The 20,034-nt window shown below is 40.9% G+C and overlaps 1 protein-coding gene across 5 annotated transcripts in view; it reads left to right on the top strand.

The window, feature by feature from the left end:
- The window catches only part of PTPRM (protein tyrosine phosphatase receptor type M), a 672,175-nt gene that overhangs the window by 626,893 nt on the left and 25,248 nt on the right, over positions 1-20,034 (top strand). For all 5 annotated transcript variants that reach the window (XM_019649948.1, XM_019649947.1, XM_019649950.1 and 2 more), the window contains 6 exons: positions 8,469-8,585; positions 13,085-13,239; positions 13,499-13,634; positions 15,359-15,508; positions 16,498-16,671; positions 17,696-17,827. In XM_019649948.1, coding sequence (XP_019505493.1) covers positions 8,469-8,585; positions 13,085-13,239; positions 13,499-13,634; positions 15,359-15,508; positions 16,498-16,671; positions 17,696-17,827 — 864 coding nt within the window. The remainder of the gene's footprint in view (positions 1-8,468; positions 8,586-13,084; positions 13,240-13,498; positions 13,635-15,358; positions 15,509-16,497; positions 16,672-17,695; positions 17,828-20,034) is intronic.

Here is a 20,034-nt window from a genome sequence, read left to right as displayed (position 1 = left end):
GAGAGAGAGAGAGGGAGAGGGAGAGAGAGAGAGGGAGAGTGTTGGGGGTGGTATGTTTCAACAACATTTCCAAGTCTATAACTCAGTCTGGGAAGTTACATCCTGACAACCTGGGAGGTGCAGTAGGCCCAGCCCCTGAGTTTACCTGCTCTAGGAACCCTGAGGTGTTCTGTTCCAGCAATCACCCCACCTTGCTTCTCGTGGCAACAGGCCACAGCTGTCTGCTCAGCAGCTGCTGACAGAGATGCCTCACACATGTACCTGGGCAATCAGCTGCTCCTAGTGCCCCGCTGCCTGGCCCACTCACACATGCATGCCAGTATCCAGTTTGCACTCTGTACTTAGCAGCCCATCCCAGCAGGACAGCGAACATGGTTGCTGAGAGCTCCAAGGTGGTTCCAGTGATTATAGGCACTCACACAAAGGGACTAGCTAGCATCCTCAAAAAAAAGCATTTAGTGAATTCTCCCCCTCTTCCACACAATTTCTATCCCAACCATTCCTGTTGTTTTAAAAAACAGCCCCAAAGAAGATCAGCCAGGACAATGCCAAAAGTAGCTAGAGATGATGAAATGTGGACTGTCTCCTACTGCTGTCAGAAGAACCCTATTCTTCCAGGCTCCCACCCAGCAGGCACCAGGTCCACTCAGGCTTCTGGGAGATGTCCTTTGCCAACTTCCTCAACAGAGAATGCCTCCCTCTTCCATCCACCTATAGAAACCACACTTCATCTTTCTGGTCTCTTCTGTAACATAATCTCCTTTGCCAAGCATGTTCTAAGAGCTTTACAAACAAGAATTTTGTTAATGGTCATAACAACTCTATTATGATCCCCATTGCACAAAAGGAAAAATGGAGTCACAGAGAGGTTAAATAAAGTGTCCAAGGTCATACAGCTAATAAATGGGGCCAGCTTTGAACCCAGTCATTGTGACTCTAAGGAATGTGCTCCTGACCACTAAGCTTGCCTCTTATTCTTCCCTGAGTTAGGTTTGTTGTTTATACATTTGTCTCTTCACGAGCATTAGAAGCATAATTCATTCCTTTCTGTACCCCAGCAGTGCCTGGACTGAGTCCTGGTCATCATGGACCTTCACGGCTGTATAAATGGCAGGTAGCCATGCACCACTGCCCTGAGCTTAGATACAGGCTCTGCCACATTGCAGCCATGGTCAATCCCTTAAATCTTTCAATCCTGTCTCTTAACCTCTCTTAGCTTCAGATTATAAAATATAATCTTTATAAAATTTTATAAAATAGGACTGATACTATGTTCCCCCCAAAATTAGTATGAGGTAGCATGTGGTCAGATAATGTTAGGACTTGGAATGATTGTAATTTCCTTATGGTCTAGCCCAGGGGTCGGCAAACTTTTGAGACGGAAGAGCCTATCCTGTCCCTTGAAGTTTTGCGAGATTTGTAAAACAAATGAAATCACCATTATGTAAATAATATCCTTTATAAATTTTATAAATGAAACTATGATAGTTTTATTTTCATTTTCAATTTTACTTCGGAGCCACATGTACATACCCCAAGAGCCACATGTGGCTCACTAGCCACAGTTTGCCAACCCCTGGTCTAGCCAGAATGGTTCCATGACTTGCACAAAGTCAACAAATATAAAACTTTATAAGCTGTAAAGTCCTATGTAGATCTAAATTATTACCCTGATACATGCAAAGACTGCCAATGAGAGAAAATACAGATTCTTTTTCTCAGAGATATATCAGATATCACTCTTAAGAAATGTCACCTCTGATATACCTCAGGAAATACATATACATTATATGTATCCTAATAATGTCATTGCTCAAAAGATTTCTGAAACTCTTCTTTCAAAATAATCTTTAGAATATGTGACAATTTTTAATGTCTTCAGTGGTTGGCAAATCTCCCTCCTTTGGCACAAGGACTTACATTTTGGGATGGCTAAAAGTCAAAGGCAAATCTGTTGACTAAACTGAGGAACAAGCAGTCTGGATAAATGTGACTCTTCACAGTGCTAATGCTTTCTCACCTAATTGGGTAGAACCCTTTTCATCCACATGAAGTAAGAGAGAAAAGTAATGAGATATATTTCTCTGGTGGTTTGTAAGATAAGATGATGCCTAAAATTTGACAAGAGGCATCAGGCTACATGTTTCTTTATAGCTGATGAAAACAGATAGATATGGATGTGACCTTGTGTGTATTGTAAGTATTATATGTCCATCAATTAATAATATTAATTAATAGACACAGTTGGAAGACCAGATAGAAAACTAGAAACCATGGGAGGAACTTCACACAGGAGCTTGAAGGTGTGAAATGGGATTTACTCAGGTTATGCAGAGGGTTTCCCAAATTCAAACTATCCAGACCTTCAGAAGCTCTTGATTCAGTGCCAGTTTTGAAATCGGCTTCAAGGATGTTGCCCAAGGGGAACCCCAGGGCCAAATGAAGCAGGTCTGGAAGACAGGAAGTAGGAAATCTATTATAAGCCAGATATACTTCCTTTCACAAACACTTTATGCATATTATCTCACTTAAAGAAGGCAACGCTATCATCCCATATCATGCATGAGAAAACTGAGGCTCAGAGGTATAAGCCACTGGCTGCAACATCACAAGACAGCAAAAACAAAACAAAAAAGACAAATGCATTTCCATCTACTTCATCATACTGAGACCAAAGCAATCTGTATTTTCAGGATATTTAAAAGAGTCGAGTATTTTTATTGCTGTGAGAGCTCTGTAAAAACATGAGGAATACAATAAATCTGTTCTCTTAGTAGCCTCACTGGCAGCTTCTCTTGGTTGGGGCTCTTTTTGGTAACTGCACTTCATAGCAAGCAGCATTTTTGCTCTTGGTCTACATATGTCTATCAAAGCTGCACTCAGCTGGCCCTGAACACAACTATTAATAGAACCATGGTCACTCTCTTTTTGAATGTCTCCTTTTAGAGAGAAGGGAGGGAGAAGGGAGGGAAGAAAGGAGGGAGTGGGGGAGAGAGAGAGAGAGAGAGAGAGAGAGAGAGAGAGAGAGAGAGAGAGAGAGACTGATGAAAACTCCTTGAGGAATCAAAACTTAGTGCCTTTTTCTTTTTCCTCCCTTCTACCCCTCCTTAAAAGTTACGTTTGTTAGATCACGCTATGGTGCTTCCAGTCGAAGAGCTAACATCCAATTCCTTAATCCTTCTTAATCATGGGTTTCTTAGCAAAAAGAGTCCTTGGACCATGCACATAAACAGGCCTTCGCCTTCTGCCCCAGGTTTCTTCATGCCGAGTGGTGGAGTTGGTGATGCGGAAGGCACCAGCAGAAATGTAGCAATTTGTGATCAGTGACAAAAATGAGTGATGGTTTCAGAGTGTGCTTCTGTTCTCCCTGCCCCTTCACCCCTCAGACCCTCTCTCACCCCCAAAAAGGCAAGGAAGCGAAAGTCATTTCAAGGCTTCCTACTTGAGCATCTGTTCCTGAAACCAGACCTGGCAAGACTGAAGAAAGTATGATTCACCTTCAGTTCTATCCTCCCGAGTCCTTCACTTGGAGCCAAACCTGGGTCTGTAGCCTCTCCCACCAGACATTCTAGTTTATTCCTGGGAGCAAATCACTCTCCTTCCATGGGCCTGCCTTAGTTTCTTCATTTAAGGACATGAAAAAATGGAAGAAAAGGGGACAGTGACCAGCCCATGGCAGGCCACAGATGTAAGAATACAGTGATTCCAAACTGCGAAATCCAAGCATGAAGGTTTATGTATGGCAGTTGTAATGATCTTGAACATAAGTGTTTGGAAACTGGCTGTCTCTGTGATGCCTCACAGCTCAATTTGATATGAATCTCCTCCCACAAATCACAAGTACCATTTCCTAATTTCTTCTGGGAGTTCAACAAACCACCCTAGGGGAAGAATAGACCTGCCAACCACTCTCAAATCTTTTCCGTCCCTGAATACGGTTTGCAGAAAACAGGTTTAAAGGAAGCGCTGGAGTTTCCCTTTGTTTTGTTTTCACTTGTGGTTTCCCCAGAATAAAGCAGACACAGTTGTCAATGCTTGGTTTGTCTTCTTCCTTCTCCAGAAAACCCTGTACCTCTCCAGGCCCTTGTGGGTCCCTTCCCCTCTGAATTCCTGTGGTCACCTAGTGTCCAGATCACAAAATTATCCTATAATAAAAATAAGAATTTCCATTTTTTGAGCACTTACAGTGAACCCCCACTGGAGCAGATGTTTTAATTGCATCTTATCGCTTAATCCAGAGGTTCCCAAACTTATGTATCCTTGGGACTTGCCTGGGGAGCTATGAGAAACTATGGATGCCTCTGTCTTACCCTAGAAATTATTATTTAATTGGTCTGGAGTGTGGCCTGGGCTTTAGGAATTTAATAACCCCCCAAAAAAATGATTCTAATGTACAGACAAATTTGGTAATCCCTGACTAATACTAGATCACTTTGAGATAGGAAGTAAAATCATTGCCTCTTTACAGATGAAAAACCTGAAGCAAACTTGAATAACTTACCCAAGCTCACATCAGCCTTAACAAAAGCCAGATTCTGCAGTCAAATAGTATTGTTTAAATCCTTGCTGCTCAAAGTGTGGTCCACAAACCAGCAGCAGCATCTAGGAGCTTAGCTGAAATGGGCCCCACATCTTCCGACCTGTTGAATCAGAAGCTCTAAGGTGGGGCACAGCTTGTTGTAAAAGGCTCCGCAGGGGATTCTGATGCCTCTGAAGTTTGAGAACCACTGCCCTAGCCATGTCTGGATGCCCTGAAGGTGACAGTAATGTGCTGCCATCCTGGGGAGCTATAGTTCCAGCCCACCAGGGGTCCTCTGACTTTATTGTATATGGCGATCATCTAAGCTGCAGTTAAAAATGACCCACGTGGAGTTGTTTTCAGGCAGTTAGAAATCCTGGAGTTATAATGCTTTCTGTACTGCTTCATGTTTATGAATTTTAAAGCCAACAATGACCCCTGGTCGAGGCAGGGATCACATCATGCGCCCCTGCAGCCCTCCCCTGTTATGGCAGACAGCAGGTCTCGGTAGTGGGTGCCTGACTGATGGCCCGATGGAACCAGCGCTGGGGCACGCAGGTAATTTGCCGGATCCGGGCCTCGCTTTCTGGGTTGAAGGTTGTTGCCTTAAGTGATTAGAATGTGTGGGAGGCACACTATCAGACGAGAGGAGCGCCTGGTTCTTCTCCAACAGGCGCCCCAAAACCACTGGCCTTAACATCTCTGCATGTAGACATCAGGAGCCAGTAGGCAACTCAAGTCCCAAACTCCTCAGGCATGGAAAGTCTGCATCCAGAGAGAAGCATATATTCCTTTTTTTTTTCTTTTAAGCAAAATAACTTGACACGAATCCAAGCAGTTAAAAAGATACTAAAAAGAGCCCAATTTAGAAAGGTTTTTAGTAGGCTAAAAACAGGTGTGGCAAACCATTTCAGGATATTCTGGGAGATGAGATGAGGAGGGCGGGACTGGAAATGGCTCGTCCTCCACTTCTGGACCCGCCCTCCCAGGTGGTGTGCACAGGAGAAGACCCGACCCATAAACACGTTCTGGCAGGAAGCAACCCCAATGCTTCCTTTCTAATTACCTTTCATTTTAGGCAACCCAGCAGTGCAGTGTTAGTTAGCGTCTTGCGGAGCGGTTTGGAGCAGACCGCGTTTCTTTTCATGATTCATTCTCTTTGCTGGCAATGCAGTGGCACCTGTCCTGCTGGGACGCGGCTGGCTCTCTGCAACCTCTGGCCCTCGCAACCGCTTCCTACCGCCAATGCGAGGGGGTCTCTTGGCTGCATCTGAGAGGGGAGGGTGCGGCAGGATCAGATTTCCCAGGGAACCGGAGCTTGCCAAGGGAATTGGAAGAACAGTCCCAAGGAGAAACTCAGTCTTGAATACATTCCAGGGGCTTTTGTTCTTCCTGACTCTAAGAAGATGCCCACATTCATTTATTGAAAATTGGGGAATGGGGAGAGTAAGGAGATAAAATAGAAAGTCACCATACAATATATCCTATATCAATTGCATCCTAAAAAGGTATTTTTGTTAGACACAATATACCTTGTATAATATAGGTTGCAGGTGTATGTCCTGTTCTGTTGTAATTTTCAGAGAAATACATGGGTTTTGTAATTGTATATTCATTCCATCGAGAATTGTTTAATTTTAGAAGTGTACCTAGGGCCGGCCAAGTGGCCCATTGGTTAAAAGCTGGCTTGGGACGCCAGAGGGCCCCGGTTCGGATCCCACATATGAGGGCCAGTGACACTGCCCTCTACAGCTAAGATGCTGAACAACAGCTCAACCTGGAGCTGAGCTGCCGTGAGTTGCCGGCGACGGCGTAGGCTGCTGCCCCTGCTGCAGTGGGTTGCCATGGGCTACCGTGTGTAGCCAGCAGCAAGCGTGAGCGGCCAGCAGCTGCTGTGAGCAGCCTTCCAGAAGCCAGCTACTGATCTGCCTCGCCTGGGAAGAGCGCAATGATGGTGCCAACTTGGGCCAGTGAAGCAACGTCCTCCACAACTAGACTGAAGAACAAAAGGATAGCAACTTGTCTGTTCCCCTTCCCCGATTCTCCAGCGCTGTTCCCATCCCCCAATTCCCCAATAAAAAATTTTTTAAAAAGTGTACTTACATGCTCTATTTGTAGCTTTATATCTATCCACTACCCCTCCTTGTATAATTGAAGTCACAAAAAGGTAAAAGCAAGTCCGCCAACATAGAGGAGACTCCATCGTGTACCGCAGAAGCATCTTTGTTAACTAGCATTGTGAAAGTAATTAGACATTCTATAAGTGAAATTAGAGTTGCCAAATGTTGCAGGATTTGCAGAACTAAGCAATACAGTGCCCTTTACATGCTGGCAGGTAATGAGCAGGTAGCAGATAGTGTAAGAAGAGTGTTGTACTAGCAGAACATGCACATTTTATCAGAGGATCAAAAAGAGAGCTCACATCTATGAAGGAAAGACTTTGAAGGGCGAGACATTTGAGATATACTTTGAAGAATGGACAAAATTTTTAGCTGGGAAGATATGAGAGGGAGGAAAATATGAACAGAAGGACTGGTATAGGAGTCTGGATCATGAGATCTGTTTGGGGACCAGGCAGACCACTTGTCTTTAAACATAAGATACATGTGTGAATAGAAAGAGTAGTAAAAGATAAGGATGAAAACTCTAGTGGTAGCCAAATTAAAAAAAAATCCTTACATGCTGGGCCAAATATAATTTCTATTTGATTTCATGAGCAGTTGTTGGAAATAGAAGCTTATAGAGCAGAGCAAGTAAATGCCATTGGGAATGTTTTTTTCTGGCACTGGTATGTATAGAATGTCCATGCAGGAAGTTATCAGAGCCTGAAATAAGCTTGTGGCAGAAAGAATAAAAAGTTGGAAAACATTTGAGAGAGATTTCATAAACTTCTTAGACTTAGCAATTGGTTGGGTTTTGGAGAAGGAATCACCAGGTTTTGTTCCTGAGTGACTGGGGAAATCGTAGTGTCATTAACATAGGGAGTCAGGAGGAGAGCAGTTGATGTGAAACAAAGAATTCTTTTAGGCAATGACCACAAAAGACATTAGAAATCAAATTTAGCACTTGAAGAAATAGGGCCAGAGGTACACAAGTTCATCCATGGAGAAGTGGTGACAGGAGTAGATGAAGCTGCCAGGAATCCAGGAAAAAGCAGCAGAGATTAAGGACAGAGTCCCAGGGACATCTGCAAGGCCCTGCCCAGCCTCCTCCTGTTCTTCCTTCATACCAAGATTTTGCTGATGTCTGGGAGAGCTACTGGACAAAAAACCAATTTGCTAGGAGGTGCCAAGTCTAACAAATTTCTTCCACCTGAAAAATCTTTAGATTAGAGGCTTTCAGTAATAAAGAAATATTGTGTTCATATTTTACCAAGTTTTGTATATTGACTTTACTTAGATTAAAATGAATCTGTAATTTTAATTTGGGAATAAAATGAATCTGTAATCCTAACTTGGGAAAACCACATAGCTACTTCCTTCTTCAGAAAAAAAAAATCTCTAATCTTACCATTGGCTTTGATTTCCTGCTCACTCCTCAGAACTGTTCAGTTGATTTCTGAAACTAGAAGGAATTTAAAATTCAGAGAAGCTAAAATATTGCAAAGTACATTTTATAGTTTGTTTTGTTTTTTTCCAGGCCATTCCTTGAGTAAAGATAAACAGGAAATGAATGCTTTCTATAACTGGGATATTTGCAGTATAAATACAATTTGTTAACTTTAGACCATTTTCCTAGACTTTACACCTCTCATGCTCAAATTTTGTTCTTTTCTGGGGAGAAAACAAAAGCATACATTATCTAGAAAAATAAGCCTTGCTCTGGAGTGTACAGCTTAACTTTGGGTTTTGTGTGCAAATTTTATCCTATAAATCATACTGTGACCCATCATTTGGGGAACTCAAAAAAATAACCCCTAAACCCTTTATTTCCTTTGTGTTTTCTAAAGGTCAAATGCTGCAAATACTGGCCAGATGATACAGAGATATATAAAGACATTAAAGTTACCCTAATAGAAACAGAACTACTGGCAGAATATGTGATAAGAACATTTGCTGTTGAAAAGGTAAGTTTTCACACTATACTTTGAAAAGCTGTGGTCAGACATTAGTGGTACTAGTCTCATTAACTTATCTAGGATAATTTATATGTGGTCACACCTGAACGCAGGTAGGCTCTATCTAGTGATTTCTCAAGATTACATCTTGTCCTCTAATTCTGTAATAGCTCAGTTTCATCTTTGAAGCAAATCATCCCCATTTCATAAGAATATATTTTGCAACTAAACCAAAAGATAATGCCTATCTGTTTCCTTTTTCTCTTTAACCTGGTTGATATTGTTCAGCCCATATATCTTTCTCTCATTTACAGACTGTTGGACAAATGCCTTCATGTTGTATATTCATATGGGTTTTCCAGTAGTGAGTTAGTATCAGTGTTGAGACGAAGGTCCTAACTCCTCCTGGAATCCCTCTACTTTCTGAGGCTTTTCGGGCCTATGGTTTCATATGGACTGATGGATTTTCTAGGTAGACGTAACCTACCTGGAAACATAAGTAGACACAGGATACTCTTGCATGAACCAGTGCCTTCATTCATACTCACTCCCATACTGATTTTAGCCTTTTGTACTTGCTGGTGTTGGGTCGTGAATGCTGTGCTTTGGCTCTCCTCTGCCTCATCCCATGTGCATGGATGGGGCTTCTTCTCTGGGAAGCACTGTAGGGCATAACAGGGAATTTCCTTATTCCCCTTCTTTCTGCTGACATAGGGAGGGGCCGGAAGTGAAGCAAACTGCAGTCCATCCAGAGAAGTGTCACAGGTAGGCTGTGGGGAAAGTGGAGGTGATGTGGCTGAGAAGCATTCTACCTTCCAACCCTCATCTTGCCTTCGATGAAGGGGACACACGATTTTGTGTCTGAGGTCCAGGAGCTGAGACACAAGAGTGGATTCTCCAGAACTGAGCAGTTAGTCTGGATGTAGCAATTCTGTCGTTAATTTGTTCTGTGAAAGCTTGCACTCATTTGGCAGTGACAGTTCCCCTTGGACAACTGGTTGTAAGTGGACTGCTGGGCAGTTGGCTCTTGGCCTTCCTCTCTACTCTATGTTCTCACAGCATCTAAATGCACTTTTTGGATTAACGAGACCAGTTCTGGGAAATCAAGGAAATTGCAGCATCTGCTTATTGGCTAATTTACCCTTATGTTTTGAACTACCTATCTTGGGTTTCAAATCCATTATTTGTCATAGAATCACAAGGCTAAAAAGACTTTAGTTTGTTTTAATCTGTTTCTCATACTATTTTTTTCTTAGACTGTCTTTTTTAATGAGCAAGCAGGAGGCTTGGAGACTTCAAAGAATGTAGAGTTCTGGTTGACTCAGTTCTTCAAGTTCTGAACCTCATACTTTGATGTCAGTTTTTTTTCCTTCTTAGGCAGGATTGGGGAGGAAATATGGAGGATTTTTGTATGGCTCTTGACAAGAGCACTCATGAATAACTGCATTAAAACAGATACCAATAAAAGACTTAATATTATACATATATATATATATATATTTCAATCCAAAAGCCATCACTTAAACATGGAGTTCTTTGAACAGCAGTCAGCTCTCTAATAAGCTGAAAATGCATCTCTGTTGCTAAAGAAAGTGTTGGTTTGTTTCTTTGCTCTTTTTTTAACCTCTTATTATACATCCCTCCTACATCCCTAGCTGCACAGAAATGTTTTTAAAATATCCACTCATTTTAGTCATCAGACAACCAGCGAAGAGGTGGTGGGAGGAAGTAACAGATAAGCAGCTTATTAAGGCATTTGGGGAAATCAAAATGACATGTTAGTGATTTTCTAACTGGGCAATTGGTATACTTAAGGAAAACAAATTGTTAGTACTTCCATGGAGCACTTCTTGTAGATTTTAAACTTTTCTCATTATAGGAGAAAGAAAAATACAGTGAAGCATATACTTTGAGAATCCTGCAATTCTGATTCTGAGAGTATGTTGCATCAAGGGACTTAAGGTGAAAATTGGATTTGGGCTCTACTCTCAAAACAAGCACACATGTTGCAGTTTGAAACTGAAGTCCTGTTTTGCATGGGATTGTCATCTTTCCTTTCCCAGGTAGCTGATGACTCAAAGCTAAACATATTTTAAATAGTATATAGTACCCATTGTGTCAGGAGGAAGAGAGCTCAAAAATAAGTTGACAATGGCCACTGAATTCCCTCTACTGAGGAGGTGCCTGGGCTCAGAGAAGGCGATGGAATTTTGGCTCTGCTATCTCTAAGAGAAAGCATGCACTGAGTGATTCATTCATCCACAAATATTTATTAAGTACCCACTTTGGGCTGGACACTATGGTATGTCTTGTGTTCTTCTTCCTGTTATATTACATAGGGAAAAAAGTGAATATCAGTTTTTTATATGGCATTAATACTTGTTATAGTAAAAAATAAATAATTGATATCAAACTGGAAAGTATTTGGGCTGTGATCAGCGATCACATTTATGAGTTTTCCCCCAAGTGCATTGCAAACAGCAACAGGAGAAATTGCCCTGTCAATGAACAAGAATGAGAGTTGGCTCAGAAGCAATTTCCTTTACTAATTTTGTCAATAGTGAAAATCTAAGAGAGTGAAGATTTATTTTGGGAAAAGGTTTTCAGCATCCCAGAAACTGACATTTACCTTGCTCAGAAAGTAAGTCTTAGAGAGATCAGTCGGGGGCCCATATCATTATGGATGGAGTTTGGGACTTGGAGATGCTGGAGCTGAAAACTAGTAGAGCTAGAAGGGATAGTTCTCAAAAAATAAAAATAAACAGTTTATGGGAGAAATAAATGCCTATTGGTTCTCTTTGGAATAAATAAATATGTATTATAGGCTTCCCTTACTTCATGGGACCACCCCTGGCTCAGTCATCTTGTATAAAGCCAGGGGAGCTCTCTAGGGCTTTGGAGGGTGACACAGGATCAACCCTTTTATCTTCTGATGGAGACTTTGGGACTGGCCAAATGTGGCCATGGTTTCAGTGATAAGAAACATGGGCTCGTAAGCATCTAGTAATATTACTCTGAGGTCACAGAGCATATTTAGCAGATAACAATGTTGACTTTCATTTGTGGCTCCCTGACAGTTTAATTCCTTAATGTTTAAACTCCATTAAAGAATAGCATGATTTTTAAAGAGTAATAAAGCTTCAGCATTTGTGGGTATTAAAGTAAGACATATTAATACACTGATAGCAAACAAGTCTTTCTTAAAATTTATAATCATTTACCTCTTCTAGTCTTTCAAAGCACATAAAAATTCTGAATTTCTTCTTTGTTCACTAAGTATATATAAACAATGATTGATAATAATGTGATAAGTTTAGTGGGTATTTAAACCCAGGACCTAATGCATAAATGGTATTCAATAAACAGTCATCAAATGAGAGAAGGGAAAAAATTAAATTTGATCCCAAATTTACATCTAGCCTTGATTCTGGATGTAATTTTTGTTTTCCAAACAGACTTTGGCTTTAAGACACAGTCTTAATACATGGGCTCATTGTTAGGAAAAAAATGATAGATGATAGATAGATAGATAGATAGATAGATAGATAGATAGATAGATAGACAGATAGATAGATAGATGATAGATAGATAGATGATAGATAGTAACAAATCAACTTAATTTTTCTCAAAATGAGTAAATTAAAAAAAAACAAAAAACCTTGAAGTCTCTTTCCTTCTGTCTTCCCTTCAGTTCAACAGCAGGCAACTCTCCCTCTTCAATTTACTGATCTAACGTAGAATTACAACCAAATTTGGTTTCCATAGTATACATTTACTTACATTCCTGTTTTCCACAAGCCAACTGCAAGGACCACTTGAAGACAGAAGGCACCGTGCATGTCTCTGTGACCCTAGCACCTGGCATCATGTCTGGAGCATTGCATTTGCTAAGATGATTGGTGAATGGATGAATGGATTAAATGTTAACCCAAACTAAAAAGGGAAATCTAACAAAACTGCACATGAACATTAGTCCTCTGGCCTATCTAGTTGGAAAGTGGCCCTCGTGCAGTCTTCCAGAGACATTTTCTCTGCACCCACGGAGTGTACACTGCTCGAGGACCTGGGACAAAGGTACCAGAATGTAGAAGAGAGAGAACAAGGGACTTGCACTTCAGCGGCTAACATCTTGAGAACACAGATACCCTTTAATTCCTTCAGGTCTCTATTCTGTGCCTCTTTCTGTGTGAACTCACCTTACACCACACGATCTAAGTGATGCAAACTGTTAACAGAGTCTACTTTTTAGAAAGTAATTTCAGGGAATCAGAGATCCATCCATTTGCTGGAAACTGCACCTGCCAATTAGCATTTTCTCCAAACATCACCTCCCCTTTCCTGCCTGAGCTTTCAAAGTGTGTGAAATCTAAGAAAGACCTTCTTCACAGCAGTTCATAGTTTTCTAGCCCTAGACTTACTGACTGCTGAAGGGTACTTGGCGCTCTCCTGGTTGATCATCATGTATTTTCCTTTGTTCTCTTCCTGTTTGTGCTGACTGATAATGGCAGAGGGGCATTCATGAAATCCGAGAGATCAGACAGTTTCACTTCACTGGCTGGCCAGATCACGGGGTCCCTTACCATGCCACAGGACTGCTGGGATTCGTCCGGCAGGTCAAATCCAAGAGCCCACCCAACGCAGGCCCACTGGTGGTGCACTGCAGGTAAGCAGCATGCCCAGAGTCCCTGGAAGAAGCACAGTGGGCAGTGGGTATGGGTCTCCTTTAGGGTGCTGAAAATATTCCAATGGAAGTAACGGTTGTACAACATTGTGAAGGCACAAAATGCCACTGAATTGTACACTTTAAGTGGTTCATTTTATGTGATGTGAATTTCATCATAATAAAACTTCTCTTAAAGAAGCAGCAGCAGCACAGAGATTCTTTTTCCTCCGCTGACAGACCCCTCTCTCCATTCATTCAGTGCTGGTGCCGGGAGGACTGGCTGTTTCATTGTCATCGACATCATGTTGGACATGGCAGAAAGGGAAGGGGTGGTGGACATCTATAACTGCGTCAGGGAGCTGCGGTCTCGAAGAGTGAACATGGTGCAAACGGAGGTACTGTGCTCCCCAGCAGTCCCCATCAATCCTTAGGCTTGGTCCCCAAGGCCTCTCCTGCATCCCCACCTCCCAGAACCAAGGGGAAAAGAAGTACTGACAATTATCTCTTCAAAATGCCCAAAAATAAAGAGTGATAAATATACCTGGCAATCTCTCTTTCCTTCCTTCCCTTCCTCCCTTCCTCTTCTTCCTTTTGTTTTTCCTTTCATAAATGAACAAAAAAGGCCAGGAGTCTTTCATGTAACATAATCTGTAGCCATGAGCCTAAATTTGCCTATACTTCTGTGTCAAGGAACCCAGTAGAGTCTCTACATTAAGCTTTCAGGGTTTCAATACCATTTCTTTTTATTATGTCTTTTAAACTAGCTGGTAACCAAAGCAAGACCACTCCTGGCCAGGCATTCTCCAAGTGACTCAAGGGTAATGTCTGCACATTTTGTTCTTCTACCGTTCCTAAAAATTCTGCCCAGTTGCCTGACATCGTGTGAATTTACTCACTTTCACTCTCTACCAACTAGTACTTCAGTCAAGTGGAATTCAAAGTATATCAGGAATCTAAGTTTTTGAAGAAAGGTATTACATCCTGCTCCCAGAAAATTCATCTTTTTACTAATGTTTGATTGTTTTAAGTGAGCATTACACCTACCACCTGGAAAATAATTCATAAAGTAGAAGAACAAATAAGAATCCCTTACATTTGTATTGTGCATAAAGCTTACACAAGCTACTGGAAAACCTAACTCCTTTTTTTAGTGAACATAAAGAAAAATAGCAGAAACTGTAAATGCTACCTTCGTCGTCTTTTTTTTCTTTAAAATACGGATTATTTGTTTTAAAGATAATAAAATATTTTTAATGTACTTTACAGATGATCAAATGTTGCCGTGTCCACTTTCTCGTTTGATCTTTCTTGAGGTGCTGTTTAATAGCAGTGGGCTGTTTTTGAGAATTGAGCCCTAGTTATTTATAGAAATTAAAGTGAAAAGTAACTAGACTTTTTTGCATCTCATGTAATTAAAGGTCAATAATAAATGTAAAACTTTAGTAATTAATTTTGGGGAAAGTGAGTGCCAATTCTGAATGAGAGGACCCATTTTTAAACTGTGGACGTCTTGTACATACAAACATGAGCTCTTCTCTGGACACATAAGGACTTTCATAATGATCACATTAACTAATGTTTCAAAATAAGTAGTTCTAAGTGCTCAGAACTGTTTAATTTTACAGCAATGTCAAGTTTCCCTGGACCTTCTTTGCATTATTAATTTGGTTAGCAAATTCTCTTTTCATTATAGATAGGTAAGTTTCTGCTCATTTCCTCACATGAAATATTGAGTTTCAGACTCCTGAGATCAGAATTATAGAAGTATTTTAGCCAATTACTCTAGCATTACAGTGCTTCCTATGGTATTTATCAGTGACTGATTGTGCTTAATGAGTCCGTGTAATCACTTGTGCCTTGAGCCCGTTTGTCTCTTCCTCCTGTTACACTGCCACACATGGCCATTCAGTAACTTGCCAGTTGTGACTTGTGGGGAATACCCTATCTCCTAGCAGTAAGGTCCTCACACTTGATTTCTCTTTGTCAGGAACACACTGTCTATGATAGACTCCTGTTCTGTTCCATTATCTTGACCACATGGGGCCGTCTTCCCTTCTTCTCTAGATCTCTTGGTTACCTTGGTTTCTTTATTACTAACTTGTCCCATCTGCTTCACCAGGAGCAATATGTGTTTATCCACGATGCCATCCTAGAAGCCTGTCTTTGTGGAGACACGTCCATCCCTGCTTCGCAAGTCAGGTCTCTGTATTATGACATGAACAAACTGGATCCACAGACAAACTCATGCCAAATTAAAGAGGAATTCCGGGTAAGTCATGCTAAAGGGAGGGGTGAATGACTGTGACTTTGCTCCTTAAGAAATATCTCTAAGTCACATCTTTTTTATTATCTCAGTTTGTTATTATTTTGAACACTTGAGGCAACACAGAGTTGCTCAACCTTGGTAATATTGCCATTTGGGGATGGACAACACTTTGCTGTGGGGGCGCTCATGTAGGAGGCAGCATTCCTGGGCTCTACCCACTGGATACCAGGAGACCTCCACCATATCAGCTGTGACAACCAAAAATGTTTGCGACGTCGCCAATGATCCCTAGGGGCAAGGTTACCTGGTTGAGAACCACTGGTCTAGCAGAGCCATTTCCCTCATTTGAAAGCAGACAGCAGGCAGTCCCACAGGGCCACATGGATGCAGCCAAACCAAGCAAGGTGCATTCAGAGTACCGTATTTCCCCATGTATAAGACACACCCTTTTTCAAAAAATTTAGGGTCTACAAACTGGGTATGTCTTATACAATGGTTGTATGAGTGCAAAAACAAGCATGAAAAAAAGCAGGAAAGCAAGTAAAAAAAAATCTACAACCACTGTATAAGATGCACCCAGTTTTTAGACCCCAAATTTTTTGCAAAAGGGTGTGTCTTATACATGGGGAAATACAGTACTTGCCGAGCAAGAGTTATACTCACTGTGGGTTTAAAAATACCTGGCTCTAGGCCAAACTCTACCCACTCTCTTACACCCAAGTGTCCAGATATCTAGCCCTAGTCAGACTGGATGGCACTTAATCCTACAGACCCACGATGGCCCTTATGTCTGATGGGCACTGTCTATGGACAAAACCCAAGGAGGGAAAAGACAAATAAAAATGTAACTGTGTAAGTAGGGGGGTGGGCAAGGTGGGGGAGGGAACCATCTTGTAGTCAGCGGCAGGAAACTTGGATCCACTGGAAGTCTGAATCCGGGACAATGTCTGTCCAGTGCTCATTTCCCCATGTGTCTGTATTCTGTCATGTAGACCCTGAACATGGTGACGCCGACACTACGTGTGGAAGACTGTAGCATCGCGCTTCTGCCCAGGAACCATGAAAAGAACCGGTGCATGGACATTCTGCCCCCAGACCGCTGCCTGCCTTTCCTCATCACCATTGACGGAGAGAGCAGCAACTATGTCAATGCCGCCCTCATGGACGTAAGCCCGTTCACCTTTCCTCCGAAGGAAACAGGAAGATGTTTCTCAAGGGGTGGGGAAGTGGGAAAATGGCCACATGTGGCCTGGGTCTTCTCCTTAAACTCACCTGTACTTGTTTTTGTTTTGTTTTTTTTAAGATATAAACTATTTTTTCAACGAAGTACATTTCAGATTCCACATGTTTTTGTGTCAGCACTCTTGTTGGTCTCTCGGAAACCACCAGTCCCGAAGTATTGATAAATAAAACATGTCTCTGAGCACTTAAATTTTTAACTTTCTGGACAGAGAGCAAGGGCAGCTATTAAGCAGTGAAGGCAGTGAAGTGGGATAATATGGTTTCCAGCATTATTTTAGTTCCCTCTCCTCCTAATTTAGGCAGTAATTAACTGGGGGTGGGGGTGGGGGTGGGGGATGGAATTGCCTGTCAGTACAGACAATACACAACTCATTACTTCCTGTCAATCCATTTACTTCTAACTGAATGAACATTTGCTATTCAATTGATGGGAAAAGTGACTAGATATTTTCAGTACTAATATGGAAAATTTAATTCTATTGGTATGATATCAGCAAAAGGGTATTAAACTTGTTTGAAGCTCTCCAGAGCTACAAAAAACATGTGTATCCTCTTATGGCAGGAATAAGTAAACCATCACACGTATAAATGACAAGGGAAGATTTTTAAGACAAGCAGAACTATTTTAATTATGCATACTTTTAAAGTTAAATTTTCTCCATTAAAATAATAACATATAAGGTCAATATTGCTTTTCTATCAGAAATAGCAATATTTTATGAGATACTTATTGTTTTCTTAGCATCAAAGTGAGAATATTTTATCATCATTATTATGCAGATAAGTTTATATTTACTCTATTTTGGGGTTGACAATGATGATAGAATTCAACAATTGTTAAATATGTACAGTGTTTTATGTCTCAAGTTTGTATGCATACAAAATAACTTAGCTTCCTCCCTTCACATTTTCCTGGTATATTTGGATCTTTCTTGTTTGTGTTTGCAGAGCTATAAACAGCCTTCAGCTTTTATAGTCACCCAGCATCCTTTGCCAAACACAGTGAAAGACTTCTGGAGACTGGTCCTAGATTATCACTGCACGTCTGTAGTTATGCTAAATGATGTGGATCCGGCCCAGGTGAGACTCATGAATTATTGCAGTCAGAGCTCGTGCCAAATCTCTGTTTGCTGTTTGCACATTGAGAACTGTGGGCTGTAGTGCCAGGTCACAAAAGCCAGGCAAGGACTGTGAACCAGAGATGCTGAAACATGAATGTTAAAAATCAGATGGAATTAGGGGTTGAGGCAAAAAGTTGTCTGAAACCAAAAAAGGAAAGCTGAAATCATAGATGGTGGAAGTGACAGGGCAAGACAGAGTCAGAAATTGGGCTGTTCTCAAAGGACGGAAATACCGACTGTAGGGAGATACAAGGGAATGGACAGAGGCAGAGAATCTGTTTAGGAATGTGAACATCAAAAAGCTGAAATCAGAGCAAGCGAAGCAGAGAGCCATGAAGAAAAGACATCAGCACTTAACACAGCCCTGGAGTCTATCAGGGAGATTGTTATGGTGGGTTAACAGTGGAGACTAACAGGCGATTTTAAGGGGCAGCAATCAGTTTTGTCACTCCTTTGATAAAGATATTAAAAAGAAATAAAACTGGAACTTGAAGATGAGAGTGCTCAGAACGATAAATGCAGCTTTTGCATAGCTCCTCTTCGTAAACATAAAAAGAGATAGATGGACAATGATGACTCATATGAATGATGGCATTAGAAACATTTTCTTAAAGGGAATTGTCAGGAGAGCATTAAGCCATTTAGGAGCTGAATTTCTTGCTTTAGAGCATGGCTATATAAGTCTCAGGCTTAACTACCATGACAGTTATAAGAAGTTTGAACTTAGTGTGTGTTTTTTAAGATTTTTATTAACTATAGCTAACACAGAATATTATATTAGTTTCAGGTGTACACCATAGACAATATTTATATACCTAAAGACATGATAAGTCCACCAAAGCTGACACTGTCCCAAACTATTACAGTATTACTGACTATATTCCCTGTGCTTATTTGTTTTATACTTGGAAATTTGAACCACTTATTCCCCTTCACCTTCCCCCCCTTTTTAAATTTTTCAACTACAGTTGACAGTCAATATTTTTGTTAGTTTCAGTTGTACCACATAGTGGTTACACATTTATATAATTTAAGAAGTGATCCCCCTGACTAATTTAATACCCACCTGGCACTATACATAGTTATTACCATATTATTGACTATATTCCCTATGCTTTACTTTATATGCATCCCATGACTATTTTGTAACTACCAATTTGTACTTCTTAATCCCTTCCTTCACCTTTTCATTCTGCCCCCAAACCTCCCTTCCATCTATCACCCCGATAAATCTAGTACCCATCTGACACCATACATAGTTATTACAATGTTATTGACTATATTTCTATGCTATACCCTACACCCCCATGACAACTGTGTAACAATCAATTTGTACTTCTTAACTCCTTCCCCTTGTTTATCTATCTGCAACCCCCCCATCTGGCAGTCATCAAAATGTTCTCTGTATCTATGAGTGTTTCTGTTTTATTTGTTTGTTTGTTTTGTTCTTTATATTCCACATATAAGCAAAATCACATTGCCTCTGTCTCTCTCTGGCTGACATACTCCACTCAGCACAATATCCTCCTGGTCCATCTATGAAACTGCACATGGCAAGAACCCATTTCCTTCCATGGCCAAGCAATATTCCATTGTATATATATGTACCATTGTATATATACATACTCTTTATTCATCCATTAGCGGACATCCAGATTGCCTCCATATCTTGGCTATTGTAAATAATGCTGCAATGAACATGTGGATGCACATATCCTCTCCAAGTAACATTTTGGGTTTCTTCAGATAAATACCCAGAAGTGGGATTACTGGGTCCTTCTTTGTCTGTTGTTATAGCCTTTGTTTTAAAGTCTATTTTGTCTGGTATAAATAGTGCTACCACAGCTTTATTTTTCTTTTTAATTTCCTTTTTCATGAAATATATTTTTCCTATTCCTTTACTTTCAGTCTGAAGTGAGTCTCTTATAGGCAGCATATATAAAGGCTTTCGTTTCTTATCTGTTCAGCCACTCTTTTTTTAAAATTTTATTGTTAGTTTCAGGTGTACAGAACAATGCAATAGTTATCCTTTTCACCCTCACAAAGTAACAACCCCCCTCCCCCCATGTACTGCCCTCCCACCCCCAATATCATGCTTATCTATTACAATTCCATTGACTCCATTCCCACTCTCAACTCCATGTCCCATGACTATATGTATATATA

The sequence above is a fragment of the Hipposideros armiger genome, unplaced genomic scaffold (assembly GCF_001890085.2).
Source record: "Hipposideros armiger isolate ML-2016 unplaced genomic scaffold, ASM189008v1 scaffold_136, whole genome shotgun sequence".
NCBI classification, from domain to species: Eukaryota; Metazoa; Chordata; class Mammalia; order Chiroptera; family Hipposideridae; genus Hipposideros; species Hipposideros armiger.
The sequence above is the reverse complement of the archived record's forward strand: the minus strand, read 5'-3'. Positions and strand labels throughout refer to the sequence as shown.